The sequence below is a fragment of the Hermetia illucens genome, chromosome 2 (genome assembly GCF_905115235.1).
Source record: "Hermetia illucens chromosome 2, iHerIll2.2.curated.20191125, whole genome shotgun sequence".
Classification (NCBI taxonomy): Eukaryota; Metazoa; Arthropoda; class Insecta; order Diptera; family Stratiomyidae; genus Hermetia; species Hermetia illucens.
The window spans coordinates 125,591,093-125,608,493 of NC_051850.1; the positions used below are offsets into that span (position 1 = coordinate 125,591,093).

Below are 17,401 nucleotides of genomic sequence, written 5' to 3' on the forward strand. Positions count from 1 at the left end.
AAATCCCCAAGTATGATTTTTATATCATATCTGGGACAGGCTTCGAGGTTTCGTTCTATTGCCTCGTAGAAGGTATCCTTCTCTGACTCTGCAGTCTCCTCTGTAAGGACGTGAAAGTTAATGAAGCTTATATTTCTAAACTTGCCTCGCAAGCGCAGAGTGCATAGCCGTTCGCTTATGTTTTCAAAGTCGATAACAGGAGGTTTCATTTTTTGGTTGCCTAAGAAACCTACTCTAAGCACATGGTTTACTGGATGGCCACTATAATATATGGTATAGCGACTCTTCTCCAGGAAACTGGTCCCTGTCCAATTCATCTCCTGTAACGCTGTTACATCAGCCCTATATTGGGACAGGGTATCAACTAGCTGCTTGGCAGCTCCATCTCTGTACAGGGAGTTTCCATGAGAAATGCGCAAATGGTTATTCGTTTATCGTGCCGGGTTCGTCGTTGTGTAATCCGTCCAGTCCGAGGCTCCTGTTGTGGCTTCGTAACAAGTTGTTTTCCGTGTAGGGTTGTCAGCCTTACCCAACTCCCAACCTGGAGGACCAGTTGGTACAATGTCCTGTTTTTAGGCGCGGGAGACTCTCCTTCATCCTTCTCCGTCTGCAGCTCTTCGTTAAGAAAGAACTCCAAGCGGTCACCACGTGGAGGTGGAGATAGGGTTTGGAAGTAGAGCTGTTGGTTCAGGAGGCGTTTCCCAGATTTTATGCGCCATCGTGGGTACCAATCCAAGTTTCGCCCTTGCACCTATACTACTATTTGCCCACTAGATATAGTGTAGAATATATGGGCAAAGTGATGTGAGTGTTAAACGCATAATAAGCCACATGCCAGATTTATGTCGATCGCCGTAATAAAGCGCGCATTTATCGGTCCAAATGACTTTCGAATGACTTCACTAAATGGACAAGAATTGAAGCCAAGGCTCTACATGTGTTTCTTGAAGAAAACTTAAGTTTATAGACTAGGTATAGCAGATTAATGGTGAATTAAGATTTTATGGCTAAAAATCACATTTTACTTTTTGAATGAGTTTTTCTCGAAACTACATATTGAAAATCGGCTGCCAGCAAAGCCTAAAATCAATCCAACGAAATTCTTTGAAATTTTCACGACTTATTCAGAGAATATTTCTGCGGTCCGCAAACTAGGATAATTGCGATTCATTCAGTAGTTTTTTTTATTCATTGAAGAAGCCGTAAAAAAACACCAAAATTCACAAAAAAAAGTTTAACACCGTACCAAAAGTTTACCTTTTAACATGTTTTAATAATCCTAGTTTGCGGTCTGTAGTTAAGTCTGTACGTTAAAATGCCGTTTACTTTTTTTCTTTAAGATAAATGCAGCGCCATCTAGCGTGGCAACAGAAAAACACATTTTTTTGGAGATGGGTGTATAAATTGGTATGTATTTCAACAGCGAACCATTTTATCGGGCTGAGAGAATTACCATGTACGCTCAAGATATCAATAAATATACACTGACAAATTCGTATTTGTATCTTCATCCAGTTCTTCAGAAAAAATTTCTAAAGAAGCCAAAAAAACGACCTTCACATGGGATGACCCCCTTAAGTCGAACTCTCTATACCTCGAACAATTTTTCCTGACAAATGAGAACTTAGGGACCTTTTACTATATTTTATATTGGAATACGGATTTCAATATTATTGTATATTGTACATACCATATGTGTTAAGTACCGTTCCGGAGTAGAAATATTCTAGGACGTTATCATCTCGTCGATAAATTACTCACAAAAGGAGTACATAAATATATCTTTGTGCTAAAATCCTGCAGCTAAAATAAATGAAATTATCCATTGCTAGTCAAGTTTGTAAGTCTACAATGATTCAAATTCATATTTAAGCAAATCAATAACTTTAAACGTGGATCTGGAGCACTGTAGATTGCATATATGTTTATTATCCTTTTTGGAGTCTAAGTGTCGCAGGCCATACCGGGATATTCCATGGTACCATATAGAGACGCAAAATACCAATACCCCTGAAACTGCCATTCAAATCGAGAAAATGGACATTCTGATAACCCCCGATTTCAGTATCGCTTGAATTTATGGTTCAGAAAGTTCAGTCGCGTTCACCTCAAAACAAATGTTGAACATTTTTGATCCCACACTCAAAATGGTAAAAATTCGTCGACATGACTTCCCCTTATTCATTGCATTAAATTGAATTGAATGGAAGCCAACCTAAAGAACGTTAACCTCCGTTTCCATGGAGCTTCATTCATGTGCAATGTTTACCGGCAAACAATAGTGAAGTTCAAGGTTACTGCAAGTAAACAACTTCCAACCTTCAATGGATACACTACCTTACTTAATGCATTGTTTATGTTGGTAATTTATTACTTTATCGATAAAACATAAGAAACACAAGCTGGAAAGGATGTTTGGCGTTGGCAACAAACGTTTGAATTAGTTGAATGTGAGACTTCTCTGAGTTTAGTTGTTTAGTGATTAGTTCCGGAAAATGAGCAAAGCGCTTAAAAAGCTACCGAAACCTCCGTCCGATATAACTAAGTATGACAACGAACCATACGCCAAAAATCCCTTGCTTAAGTTTCGTGTTTCAAATCTACGGAAGCAACATCACTATGATCTCCTTAAACGAAAAGCTAACGAGGAGAAAGCGAAAGTATTTCGAGAACCTGTTCCTAAACCAGATCCAACTCGTCCAGTCCAGGAGTCGTATTACATTGCAAAACTCCACGAGGCAGCAAATGAAATGCCCATTCCCAAAATGATGAAAGACGTAGAGCAAAGGATAAAGGACGCTGTCCCGAAGAAATTACGTAGCAAATACCCTGACCTTGTAAAGCAATATATGAGTGAAATCCGCGAAGAGCATGACAAAGTTCTGAAGGCGCACAGCATTAGTAAGATGCTGCTTCCGCCCAAAGATGGTATTGTGGAAAATGTATTACCTGAAAAAATTGATTTCACGTTTAAGCATGCGGGAAAGACGAGCAACTACGCAGTTTTCGTCGAAAACAGGAAACGTCTGAAGAAAGAACTTTTTATAACTCAACCGTTTGTGAGGGCAATTTTGCACTATTCCGAATTGGAGTTTCCAGAGATTTTGAATAATTATGGCTCCTACAACAATAAGGATCGTCAAAAAGTTCCGTTGACACTGGCAAAGTTCTCCCAGCTCGCTGAAAGGGATTTGCAGAGCAACATACATTTCATGAAGCACTCGTGGTATCCGAAAGTTATTGCTGTTGTTAAGAAACATTATAAACGGAAGACTCTAACAATCTCACACTGGAACCGTGCCTTCAGATGTATCAAAGGACTCATCAATAGGCAGATAAATAATATCAAGATAAGGACTCTTGATCACCTAATTGGGGTGATTTTGGATCATAATAAAGTCCCAATGTTCAAGCTGAACATTGTTTGCTACAAAGATATAACTTTGGAGCCATCGTTCTATTCCATAGTCAAATGTTATACAGACATCCTTCGAGACATATCAAAAGTTGCAACAAATCTCGATGCTCTCGAGCTGCAAATTGATCGTCTTGCCTTTCCAGTTGCTCTGGATAAACTCCCCATCAGCATCAATGAAATGTATTTTGAAGAAGCTGTGGAAAAGCTGAAAGACGCTCTGGAGACCGCATATGCACCCGTACTGGATTACTTAGACCAATTCCAGGAGAAGTACCATGAACTATTCGACAGTCGAACGCGAGAGGATCTACAAGCATTCTTAGAACAGCCACACGCATTCAAGGAGTATTTCTCAAAAATCGAACAGTTTAATGCCTACATTGACATGCTAAGAAGTGAAATGCAGCGAGAATACTTTGATATCGCCATAGTCGACAAGTCAATGGCGATCTATGACCTGAAACGTACAGCAAACTCCTTTATAAAAATGATCACTGCGAAAATAGTCACGGAACACATGAATGATCAGAAGGACATTTGCAAGGCGTTTGCCGAAATTAAAGAAAAGGCACTCCAGATACCACGGTCTACGGAGGAGCTTCTCGCCAGTGGTGAATACATAACCGAAGTAAAGACTAAACTCATTGCGCAGCTTCACGCTCGCATCCAGGCAAGCCTGAAATTCGGCGCTGATTTATTTGAGTTTGCCGAACTTAGCCAGGAACATATCAAACTCCAACGCACTACAATCAATTGGTTGGAGGATATCAAAGTGATATTTGAGAAAAATACCGCGCTCCAAGAGACATACAAAGTACAGTTCGAAGAGCATTTGCAATATGTTGCAAAGAAGTTGACCGATGATGTGACTAAAATGGTTCCCTCGGTCAATATTATCAATGAAATGAGTGATACTGAGAAGTTTCGAGATTATTTCACTTTATTGGCGAATTTTATGGATCAGTTAGAGGTATTCGATGATTACGTGAAGTGGATCAATAAGGAGGAGAAGTTGTTCAAGTTTCCTAAATCGACGTATCCTACATTAGAGGCATTGAAGGATTTTGTGATTCCGTTCGCAGCTTTAATGAAGTAAGTTGTTTATTTCTGCCATATAAAATTGAGGTTCCATTTCATGGTTCTCTATTAAGTAGGATGCCCCCTGGCTAAGTTTTGAAAATATTGTTATTTCATTGCCTGATTTTCGCAAATGTCTGCATCTGCGTTAAACAGCAGATTGTCAAAATATCTGGACGTGCCTCAGACAGTCAAACGTGTGCGCCTACCAGAGAGACAAAGAAAGTTATCTTTTTAACGATTTGTGTAAAACAAAACTTTATTAAAATCCGCTTACTGTCGGTCCATCTGTTTGTCACCCCATACATAAACAAGTTGGAGTACCGGAAACGGCTTCGGGTATAAAGGTTTTGTGTTTATCTTATGTATGAAACTTTTTACTCACATTTTTCCATTTATATGTGGCTAAAAAACCAAAATATTCCATCAAATTTTTTTCAAAATACAAGTTATAAGTACATATTACAGACGTAGATATTATGCTCACCCTAAACAAACAAACATTGCCTATTACCGAATACTATACGACGTCTAGGCGCCACGACGACCAGGAGCATTGCCCCGCTCCTGCTTCGGTTTCGCCACACTCTATGGCGGCCATTTCAGCTGCTTTGCATAGGCAGCGGATGAAGGGGACTGAGGAAATAAACCTCTTCATAATCCGTTCCTACTACGAAATAACGGCGGAGGCAGATACAACATCTTACCGCCCTTTGTTGCATCAGAGATTTGTCGAGCGTTTCCCATAATTCGCGCACGTTACTGTGCAGCGGGTTGCAGACCAGTGATGCTTTATTACTCACAGCGACACAATCCCGCCATCATTAGGGAACGTGTTCGACTTGAGGTCATTGCAGAAACTGGTGACCAAGAGTCGATGGAGGCAGAGGCGGTGGCATCAACAACACCACGCCGCACTGCAGGCAACAGTTTTAGTATTCGCTGAAGCACTCTCGTTCACCGTCCGGCTGAAGTCTCCGCTGAGGTGCGGGACGAATTCCAAAGAGCGTGTATAGAATTCTCGGAAATGGATCCTTTACATAGACCAGATATTCACAGAATCTATGCATTTCCAGTAACTCCGAGAGTTCTATCTCAAATCACCGATGAGATTGTATCTCGACTGTGTCCTGAAATGTCGCTGCTGCAACTACAATCGCTCGTGCATTACGGCTGTCAGATTGCGTGGCCAAAAGATTCGCTTTCGCCTTATTGGTTTGAGTAGCCGAAGACATCCATCCACCATAGAAAATTCATCTGGAACGTCGGCGGGGGTCACTAAGGCACGATATTGCCAGGCTGGTTCAATGCAGCTCTGGCCAGCAGACAGGTGGAGAATGAAGTCCAGAGGGTTTACAGGAACTATGCCACAGTTGAAATTCTGGACACACTAAAGTAGAAACTTTCTGTCGTATGCAGTCGTTTATGGCATTGCGGCGAAAGTCATTCCAGACGTGTCCAGAATCCAACATATGCGAGGAACCAACGGAGCTTTTTCATATCTCTCAACGAATTCCAGCAGAGAGTCCAGACAGTGCAGCTTTCGGTAACGGAAGCCAAAGAGTATTGGCGTGGGCTTCGGGGGTTAGTCGCCCAACATGCTGAGTGGATCACCGCCGAAGGCACTCGCCACGCCACTATGTCAAGCACGAATTATGCGGATGTTACCGAAGAGGAAGTTCCGAGGAGCCGACGTCTAGAAATTCTGGTAGAAAGAGTTCACCAGTATGCATGGTCTATTGGCACACAGCATAAATCAGGTCATGAGTTAGTCGAAGGACTTTCCACCCTTCCTTACTGCGAGGATTACCTACCTGATCCCTAACAAGGACATGGTACAGGACCCCGCAAACACAAGAACGGTTACTTGCTTACCAACCCTCTACAAATACATAACGTGGAAGGGTCAATGCACACCTTGAGACCAACAACATGCTGTGAGGAACTGAAGGGCTGCCCACTTGGGTCAAGGGGTTACAAAGAGCAACTCAATATCGACTCGGTAGTTGTAGGACAAGCATCTAGAGGCCAAAGAAACCTCTCTATTTGCTATATCGATTATGCGTTTGACAGCGACCCCCATACCTGGCCAATCGATGTCCTACATATGTATCGCATTGACCCCAAACTAATAAATTTGGCGAGGTGAAGGTGCCAATACCTCAGAGCCTCTCCATATACGGAAAGGCATCGTTGGGATTCGTTATCAAATATGGCCTACGTGCTAAGTGCCAGCTGATACACTTAATGGACTTAGATGACATCAAGTTGTGTGCTGGTAATGATGTTGCGAATAATAGACATGTGCAGCAGTGATATTCCGATGGAGTTTGGGTTAGACAAGTGTCGAATCCAAGCCTTCCGCAAAGGTCATCACGAGCCGCATGCCGGACGGTGACCTCCACATCCTAACTAAGACCAAGACAGACTTCTACAGGTACCTTGAAATTCTGTAAGGAACCAATGTTCGAGTTGGTGATCTGAAGGATGCTGCTGTCCGAACTCCTGCGATCTGTAACATTGGTACTGAAATCGCATCCCTCGGGAAAAAATAAAATGGACGCACTGAACATACTCGCTATCCTATACTGGTATATGCATTCGGAATTTTGCCGTGGACGAAGACCGATCTGGAAAACGGCCAGCGGCGGATACGGACTACTATGTCAAAATTTCGAATGCATCATCCAAACTCTGCCGTGGAGCGGATGAAACTGCCTCTTGACATCGGAGGTAGGGGCGTGGTTGACGTGGTGGCACCGCCAAGTTGACTCGCTGCGCACCTATTTTTACAGCGAAGAGCAAGCGGGTATGTATCAATCTGATACAAATGTATCAGTCTGACACAAATTGAGTTTACATGTTGAGGCCGCATTCATAGATTTGATACATATTTGGTTTACATGGGAGGCCGCATGTATACTAATACTTAGTCAACATCATCTGTAAACTCCTCAACAGTATAGAGAAATAAAAAAAACACTCCTGGCCTGGGAGTGTGATCTATTCAAAAAAAGCAGGTCTACCTTTTAGACTTGTTTTTTTTGGCTTGGCGCTTTAGGTGTTAACCCATCACCTGCCACCACCACCTTATCTTTTAAATAGGTATGATCGTCTGAACCTAAATGCTTGGCACTTAGTGCTAGTATTAGCTAAAATCCGGCATCTGCTGATATTGTGGCAACTAGAATAAATAACTAATATTACCATATTGATTATAAGTATATTTTCTAGAAATTAACTGGGAGCCCCTTAAGTTTATCCCAAAATCATCATCATCATAGTAATATAGGCTATATTATAGAACATCACACTACCAAGTTTTGTGGAAATCGCGCTATTACTAACAGAGATATATTAGGTCGAAGTTATTACTTAAAATGTCACGATCATTTACACTAAAGTGAATGGTTTGACAACCTAAATGCATAAGCATTACGAGCTACGCACAAATGAGACAAATGCCCACTTAAATAAACTTATATAAGAAATACACAAAACCTTTCGTATTTGAAGCACTTTGCTTCCGGTTTCCCGACTTGTTTCAGACAAATGTGAGTCTTAAATAAATTTCACTTTTGTAAGGAGGTGGAATTCTTCAAAAGACTGGTCTGCCCACGTTACCACGCTTTCCTAGTCTCTTCCGCTTATTTCATTTTAAGCTGCATGGATTTTCCTGGCATTCCAATTTTCCCTCTAAAACATTTCCCGGTAGGGAATATAAGCAACGTAAGCACTGCGCAATGTTTGCCGGCATTATTTAATGCAAACAATGATTCTTCTCCATGGAAACCAAATTCTCGGTCTGATAAACCTGCCCTACTTTCAGAAACTGAGAGCAATATCTTATAGATATTAGAATAATTAGATGAATGCCCAAAAGTCATTCATTGTCAAACCAATCCTTCCGACTTTTTTGCAACCGGGGTCAGGTATGTTTGCAGCCGTACCAGTGATAATGTTCTTCAGATGGTTGTGAAGATCATTTGTTGATGTTGATTTAAGAGGATTCGAGGTAGTCTTGCTATTCGAGCTGGGAGCACCATGCCAACGAGATCATGTCCAAGCCTATATTGCCCCCCCCCCCCCTCTAATTGTTCTGAGATTCATTAAAGCTGAGAGATGGCGACATTCGATTAACACGTTCTCAATTTGGTTGAAAGTGATCCTGTGACCGCGTGAACAGCCATTTCGTGCGACATTGTTAGTTGGATAGCCCGGCATTATTATATGTATCGCCGGGCTCGGTCCATACTTGAATGTAAAAATCTCCAAGCATGATGTTGATATCATACCCAGGGTAGGCTTCGAGAGTTCGTTCTACTGCCCCGTAGAAGGTATCCTTCTCCGACCCTGCAGTCTTCTCAGCAGGGGCGTGAACGTTAATGAGGCTTATATTCACATCGCAAACTTAGAGTGCATAGCTTTGCGCTTATGAAAAAAAAGACAAAACAAAACCTTATAAAAATGGATTCACTGTTTGTCTGCCTGTCTGTCACCCGTACTTTTCTCCAAAAAGTGGGAACTATTAAATCCCACGCATACAACGAGTGACATAAATTTAGCTGGAGTTTAAATAAACTTACGAATAGTGTATTACTAGCTTTTAGAAATTTACTGAAAACCCCCCCTAAAATTCATCTTAGGACTACCAAATTTTACACTAGCATGCACATGCCAAATTTCATGGAAATCTGGCAATTAATTAAAGCCACGTAAATAAGATGCTGACGTCATAATTAACGAGAATAATTGACATTCGCGTGAAATTTAAATCTCGAAAGATGTCCCTTTCCGATATTTGCTCAAATAAACTTACTAATAGTATATTACCAACTTTTTTAGAAATTGACTGGAAAACACGATCGGTGCAACCCAATATCGATCGCGGATATCCTCATTTGATCAAAACATGTCACGCCATTAGTCCAAGTCCAAGTCTTTTATAGTCGGGCAAAACTCAGAGCCATAGAGAGCGACAGGACGGACGACATGGCGATAAATTTTAGATTTTTTGTTGATACGTCGATCACAAAGAACACCAGTTGTGGAACACGACATTCAGGCTCCTCTCTAGGAAACCAATTCCTGTCTAACGTATCTCTTGTAACCGTTACACGTCACACCTAGCAGCTCATTTTCTATGCAGGGAGCGCACGTTCTATCAGAAAATGCGCAAATCATTTGTCCGTTTTTATTGCCAAGTTCTTCGTTGTGTTGTGAATCCAGTCCGAGGCTCCTTTCATAACTTCGTAACTTTGATTTCCCAAGTAGAGTTGTCACCCCTACCCAACCCCCAGCCAATCGATACAATTTATCCCGTTTTTAGGCGTGGGAGTCACACTTTCATCCTTCTTCGTCTGCAGTTTTTCATTAAGAAAGCACTCCCAGCGATCATCACGTGGAGATAAGATTTGGTAGTAGAGCTGCTGGTGTTGGTTCAGCAGGCATTTCTCAAGTTTTATGTTTCATCGTATGTACCAATCCACATTTCGCCCTGGGGCCTATACTACCTTTTGACCCCTTGGACCCGTTTCACTTTACGCCCTGTGGAAGGTTTCTGCAAGCTTGCCTATAAATGTGTTCCTTCACCTCATCAATAGCTTACCTCCTGCTCTCTGAACCGCCCGCAAAGCACTATGAAAAGTCGACCGAAGATCAGTTGATCTTGGGTATATGAATCTTCTCGGCTATCAAATCAAACATGCCGTCGCGATTCACATCGCTTTCTTCAAAAGTGTGTCTTGTATGTAATAGTGTCCTGGTCCAACTAAACCTCGTAAGTGTGTGTTCATCCTTTGCTTTTGTAAACCAACCTGGCGTTTGTTTATTTTATTTTTCACTGATTTTCCAGCACATATTTTTAGCTAGGACAAACGAAAGTTAAGTTTATAACGAAATCGATGCTGTTCTTTTTTGATAGATATTAAAATTTATTGGCCAATATATCATAATATCTACTTTCGTCAATAGGCTTTCCCATTTTGTGGACTACGTATTGGAGCCATCAGCAATAACTCTCGTTTTCAATTTTTTGCATCCCAAACTATGCTTGCATGCTAGCACATTATCGAGCTGTGTCAATGTGAGGAATCGGAGCAGCGTAGTAGGTGTTGATATATATGTTGGCTGTTTTCGCCTACATAAAAGCGGTTGCCATCTGCTCCCCATATTTCTATGCCGCACGCCTGGAAGAGCAAATCCTGATCGACCTTTCAGTAGATAAGATTGATTTGAATTGACCTCATTTTCATACTGCAGTTAACGTCTTCTTAAATTCAGGATACTTCCCACTTCCAACAGAGTATCCACTAAGCCCTCCTTTCTTCTTCTTCACGAAGGGGTTTTTATTACACTCGCTTGCAATGCAACCCTGCTCTCCCCACCTTCCGCATCCATAGGATTTGTATATGACCTTCCATGATGACCGTAATGAAGACACTTGATTTATTTCTTCAAAAGGTTTTTCTCAAAGCCGCTCTTTGTATGTTACCATACGCCTTCCTGAGATTGACAATAAACGCCTCCTGTAGGTCCATCAAGGCAGTACAAATCCCTGCCTGGGTATGGCCTTATCTAAATTTTTGTTATCAATGGAAATCTAATGATTTAGACGTCGCATCGTGGCATTCTCCCCAGCAACGTTTCTACTTGCCTGCAGAACCCGTCCCACATTGCGCCTTTTCAACTCCAATTTGAGATCTCCTTTTTGGTTCTTCCAAATGGAAATCACCGTTATCTTGTACGCGTTTCCATTGGTCTCGACCGTTGGTCCCCCGATCAGTTTATGGGGAGGCCTAATCCTTCGCGTCTCGGTGCAGGTGGTAAGTGATGAGAGTAGATTGCACCCTTCGCAGTCGACAGCAATATGCCGTGGCTTTCTCATGAGCAAAACTCCGCCTAAGCGGTCGGTACAGCCAATCATTTCACCTATGTTCCTTTGACTGACCACTCCCCGTTCCACCAGCATGGACAATGAGTATAAACCATTAATGACCGCTTGGCCATGCGTCGGAACTATGTTATCCTTGGGACTCGGACCATCCCCCAACCAACGATAGGCTTCCAGTATCACCAGTAGCTTCGCCTGGAATGCATTTACATACAGTCCTTTAGTAAAAAGCTTTATGATTCGACTACACTGTATATACCTGATAGAACCCCCGCACCGACTCAACACAGCATCTTCGATCCGTCGATAAAAAATACCCTACCCTGGTTGGAAAGCCCAAAGTAAAATTTCTCTTGACGCTCGGCTTGCGTACAGCGTACTCTGCTGAGAATTCCCAGAGTTTCTGGGGTACTTTGTCTAGGATGCTGCTATGATATATATGTTATGGTCGGGCTTTTCTGCCTTACATCCGGAAGCACGTAATCTGGCAACACGGCCTCCAAAAGCGTATTTAATTTAGACCAGAAAAGGAAGTGCAGGAGTATATTGATTACATCTGCCGAACAAGATTAAAAAGCGCTAGTAGCGCCTGCACACTTGGTTCTTTGAATTTAGTTGAACTTGATTCTACTAAGTATAGTATGTCCTGTATTTGTCACCCCACTGTAGAACGGTGCGTTAGGATAGAACGAAACACGACTGTGTGCATGCAGATAATCATGCCCTGTTGAAAACCGCATTTCCTTACAAAGCTATTGGCATAGAAGTCTGTACAGACTTCTTTAACCCTCAATTTAGCTTAGGATCCAGAATCACAGGCAGATACTTCACTTTGGAGAAAAGTGACAATCTTTATCAACTTACCCATGAAAGTGAAATTCCGGTACACTTGCTTGGTGGTAAATAACATCCCTTCCGTTTTGGTTGGATTTATGCCACATCTTGCAGCCCGCACGCACATCTTTCCCAACGCGCTGTCCCATGATTTCACTCATAATGTAGGTAAACACCCCTGACACCAACATCACCAAAGCATACGACACCGCTTTGACCCTGCTTCACTCAAATATCCGGAGGACGTCACCGGAAATATAGTGCCACCCTGGGACGTTCCTCTGCTCATAGCTCTGATCAAAGGGCTGCCTCCCAGTTCAGATTAGATTGTCTCAGTTCTTAGCATCAAATGAGCAAAATACCCCTCTAATCCGCTTTGGTACTAACGATGTTGAAGACTCCTTACTATATGCAGAAAACCAGCTGCGGTATATTGTTTGTAATGTAGGGACCTATCTACCGTGCGAATTACCTCCTGAAAAGCGGTTTCTATGGATTTGCCTTGTCGTAGGCATGCTGAAATTTGGAGAAGGGCACCTTCACTATGATCTTCCTTATGTGGATATCCAGGACGCGCTCTAAGGTCTTCAGTATGGCCGACAATCTTTTGCGGACCCGTGACTGCGCCTGCCCGCTTTCAGCGCGGAAACCACGCATGCTCGTTTCCAAGAGTGTGGTACGTATCCGAGAGAAATGCAGCTCCGGCAAATCTCTTCAAACAACGCCATCACCCTTTCCTACTGCTCCTGAAGCATGACAAGTATATTATCCCATCTGGGTCCGGCGATTTGTATGTAAAGAAGCCGTTTATAATTCAGCCGATTTTATTCTCCTCAATTGCCTATTCCTTGAATAGAAGGTTAGTTCAGTGCCTCTGGGTGAAGGCTGTGAATTTCGCAGTAGTTGATCAGGTCCTCCAGTTCCTTGCTGCTAGTTGACCTCATAAATTCTCATTTCCCCCTGTTGGTGGTAGTGTTCAAATTCCCAATTTAGTGGTGTGCATATCCTGTCCTTGCGAAAGGAAATGTCATTTATAAATTTGTTTTCGACTTTCCTCAGTTTCACTATTCTCTCGCTCACTAGCCAAAGTTCCCAGATCAACACTTCGTATGTACTTCAAGCCTCGAATTAACAAGGACGTCCTTTTATAACGTTATCAACAACAAATTGGCACGATTTTTTCACTATTGATAGCAACTACTAAATAAAACCTTTTGAAAAAAATGTTCATTTTACAGATTATGCATACAATGGCTTCGCTACTACTTCGTCTGGATGGACGGCCCATTCGAGTACCTAAAACCCAGTTTTGTCCAAAGAACAACAGATAAATTCTACAATGAATTTGTGAAGACCCAAAAGTATTATTTGAATCGAATCAAACAAGATTTGATGGGTAATCCTGTTTGCAAATTCCGGGTAATGCTTCTTCAAACTTGCCATTAACACTAAATGTTTCATGGTCTACTTATCAGGGACAAACCGAAGACCCCGATCCGGAGAAACATCCTGTGCCCTTACGTTTATGTGGGAAAATGATTCAATGGATAAATGACTTTCGCACAGGAGTCTTCATAGTGAACGTTATGTGCAACCCAGCCCTACGTCCGCGTCATTGGAAAGAGATGTCTGAAGTTGTTGGATTTGACATCACCCCCAATGCGGGCACAACTTTGCGGAAAATAATGGATTTGAACATCTACGATAAACTTAATAGCTTAGAAGTCATTAGTGTCGGAGCAAATAAGGAGCTTCAGCTCCAAGGAAACCTTTCAGCCATGACCAGTGAATGGAATGTGATCGAGTTCAAAACAGAGATCCATAAAGAAGCCAAATTAAGAATACTTTCAAGTTTGGATGATATTCAAACCCTCTTAGATGATCACATCATTAAAACATTATCAATGCGAGGATCAGCGTTCGTCAAACCCTCGGAGAAACTCGTTCGAAATTGGTATGACAAGTTGTTGAGAATTAACAAAACTTTCGAGGAATGGCAGAAGGTTCAGTACACTTATTTGTACTTGCTCCCCATATTCTCTTCAAAGGACATCATAGCTCAAATGCAACCGGAAAACGAGCTCTTCCTGAAAGTGGGAAGCATTTATACCCAATACATGGAGACAATAAGGACCAATCCAAATGTTATGGAGACTGCTCCCTTGGAGGGATTTCTGGAAGAAGTTTCCGAAGCTCACCGTCTACTTGAAGAAATAATGAACGGTGTTAATGCATACCTTGAGAAAAAGAGAGTGTGTCTGCCCCGGTTTTTCTTTCTATCCAATGACGAGATGTTATCGATTCTATCAGAAACGAAAAACCCCCTCAACGTTCAACCGCATCTGAGGAAATGTTTCGAAGGAATCGCTAGTCTAGATTTCGACGAAAATCTCAACGCAACTGCTATGATCAGCGAACAACAAGAAAGAGTGGTCTTCAAGAATAAGGTGTCCACACATGCAGCCGGTGGGAATGTGGAGAAGTGGCTTGCTGGGGTTGAAAAGGAAATGTTGTCAGCTGTGAGAAGGGAAATATGTAGGGCTTTTAAAACTTATCCGGAAAATCAAAAAATAGGTTGGGCACTCGAGTGGTCACAGATGGTCATATTATGTGTGACGCAAATCTATTTCGCTGCAGATATGCACCAGCTCATGCAGAACAATTCTGAGCAAGGACTCATCGATTATAAAACTCGGCTGAATCGAGAACTAGATGAAATGGTCAGTGAAGCACAATCAATGGAACTCACCAATTCACAGAGAACTGTTATAAAATCATTGATTGTGACAAAAATTCAGTCGAGGGACATTGTGCAGAAATTAATCGAAAATAGAGTTAGTAGCGAGGACGACTTCCACTGGATTGCGCACTTACGGTTCTATTGGCAAGATGGGAATGTCCTGATCCGAATTATAAATGCTACCATGAACTACGCCTACGAATATTTAGGAAACTATGATCGTCTCATTGTCACATCTCTTACTGATCGCTGTTTTATTACTTTGATCAGTGCATATCAATTACACTTGAATGGGGCTCCCGAAGGTCCTGCTGGCACGGGCAAAACAGAGACTATCAAAGATCTAGCCAAAGCTCTCGCCGTGCAATGTAAAGTCTTGAATTGCTCAGAAAGCATGGACTATGTTTCTCTAGGAAAGATATTCAAAGGACTCACATCGTGTGGTGCTTGGGTTTGTTTCGATGAATTCAACAGAATCAACTTGGAAGTCCTATCTGTGGTAGCTCAACAAGTTCATAGCATTCTGCACGCAGTTCGGGCAAATTTGCCGAGTATTTTCTTCGAGGGAACTCAAATCAAAGTCAAACCCTCCTGTTATATATGCATCACGTTAAATCCAGGATATGCAGGTCGATCTGAACTACCGGACAATCTGAAAGTTCTGTTCAGACCGGTGAGCATGGTCACACCGGATTACGTGATGATTGGCGAGACTTCGTTATATTTGCATGGCTTCAAGAAACCAAAGGAACTGTCTGTGAAAATCGTAACAGCTTATCGACTTTGCTCAGAAAGGTTATCCTCACAAAACCATTATGATTATGGAATGAGAACCGTAAAGACTGTCCTTTCATATTGTGGCCACATCAGAAAACAATTTCCAAGCGAGTCAGAAGACTGTCTGGTTATAAAGGCGTTAAGGGATGTAAACATACCAAAATTTCTATCGCATGACATTACGTTGTTTGAAGACATCATTTCCGATTTGTTCCCAACTACAAATTTTCAAGAAACAAACTACGTAGACCTAGTGCCAATTTTCCGCGAAATTTGTAAAGAGATGAAATTGCAACCCAAAGATGAATTCTTCTCAAAAATCATCCAGACTTATGAAACTATGAAAATGAGGCAAGGTTTCATGCTAGTGGGGGATCCAATGACAGGGAAAACAACAACATTAAAAGTTCTTAGAAGAATGATTGAAAAGCTAAATGAATCTTTGGAAATACGGGTCCACACTGCTGTTGTTAATCCTAAATCAATAACCATGGATCAATTGTATGGAATTTTCGATAGGAATACATTCGAATGGAAGGATGGAGTGGTCCCTATTATTTTCAGAAAGTTTGCGACCGACACCTCATCTGATCTAAAATGGGTTAGATTAAATATGAAAGCTTGAAACCCGTGCTAAATATTTATTTTCAGCTTATTTTTGACGGTCCCATAGATGCTATTTGGATTGAAAACATGAATACTGTCCTGGATGACAACAAAAAGCTGTGTTTAACTTCAGGGGAAGTCATCTCCATGACTCCGCAAATGTCGGTTATTTTCGAAACATTGAATTTAGCCCAAGCGTCACCAGCTACTGTATCCCGATGCGGAATGGTTTACTTTGAGCCGAACACTTTACGTTGGGAGACTTTTGCTGAGTCATGGCTGGAAAGGTGCGATCGTCGCTGGGCGAATGAAGGGTCTAAATTGATAATGCCTCTTCTAAGATGGATCATTCCACCGGTACTTGTCCATTCATCTACTGTAACCATTGCGAAAATCACTGAAATGTTTCATTTTTTTAACTGGTTTTCAGGCATCAGAATTTGTTCGTAAATCATGTTACCAGTATCCAATAAGCGGAGAGTTCAACTCAATCCGCTCCACTTTAGATATTTTCGAAATGTTACTCCAAGATGCGCTCGAAGACAACGTTGATGAGTATCAAAGATACCTGTCAGCATGGTACCAAGCAGCTTTGTTGTATTCAGTTAGTTGGGGGATCGGCGGAGTGCTCGATAGTGAATCTAGAGCCAAGTTCGATGTCTTCCTCAGATCAGTATGTACAACCTATTCGAAATATTTAGTCATGATTCTATTTTCTTGCCCAATCGTTTCAGATATGGAGTGGCCAGAACCCAGATTTCCCGATACCGGTACGGATTGAAGTTTCTATACCATCTGAAGGACTGCTCGTTGATTATATGTACATATTCAAACAAAAGGGTACCTGGAAATATTGGCCAGAGTTAATAAAAAGGGTAGAACCGGAAGACAGTGCATTGGGAATGCTAGTAGCCACAATTGACACCGGAAGATATATGAATCTACTGGATATGCACGTTAAGGTAATAACTGATAAATCATAAACAACAAGAACAGAATTGAAGTCAATCTAAACACTCGGAAAAAAAATAATTTCTCGGTGAAGATGATCTGTTTT

At 41.7% G+C, this 17,401-nt stretch overlaps 1 protein-coding gene across 1 annotated transcript in view; it reads left to right on the forward strand.

The window, feature by feature from the left end:
• Positions 1-2,495: 2,495 nt before the first annotated feature.
• LOC119648552 (dynein heavy chain 12, axonemal-like) overlaps positions 2,496-17,401 on the forward strand; it is a 42,120-nt gene continuing 27,214 nt past the window's right edge. Inside the window, exons 1-6 of the mRNA XM_038050322.1 lie at positions 2,496-4,510; positions 13,460-13,640; positions 13,697-16,339; positions 16,390-16,701; positions 16,775-17,017; positions 17,079-17,306. Coding sequence (XP_037906250.1) covers positions 2,496-4,510; positions 13,460-13,640; positions 13,697-16,339; positions 16,390-16,701; positions 16,775-17,017; positions 17,079-17,306 — 5,622 coding nt within the window. The remainder of the gene's footprint in view (positions 4,511-13,459; positions 13,641-13,696; positions 16,340-16,389; positions 16,702-16,774; positions 17,018-17,078; positions 17,307-17,401) is intronic.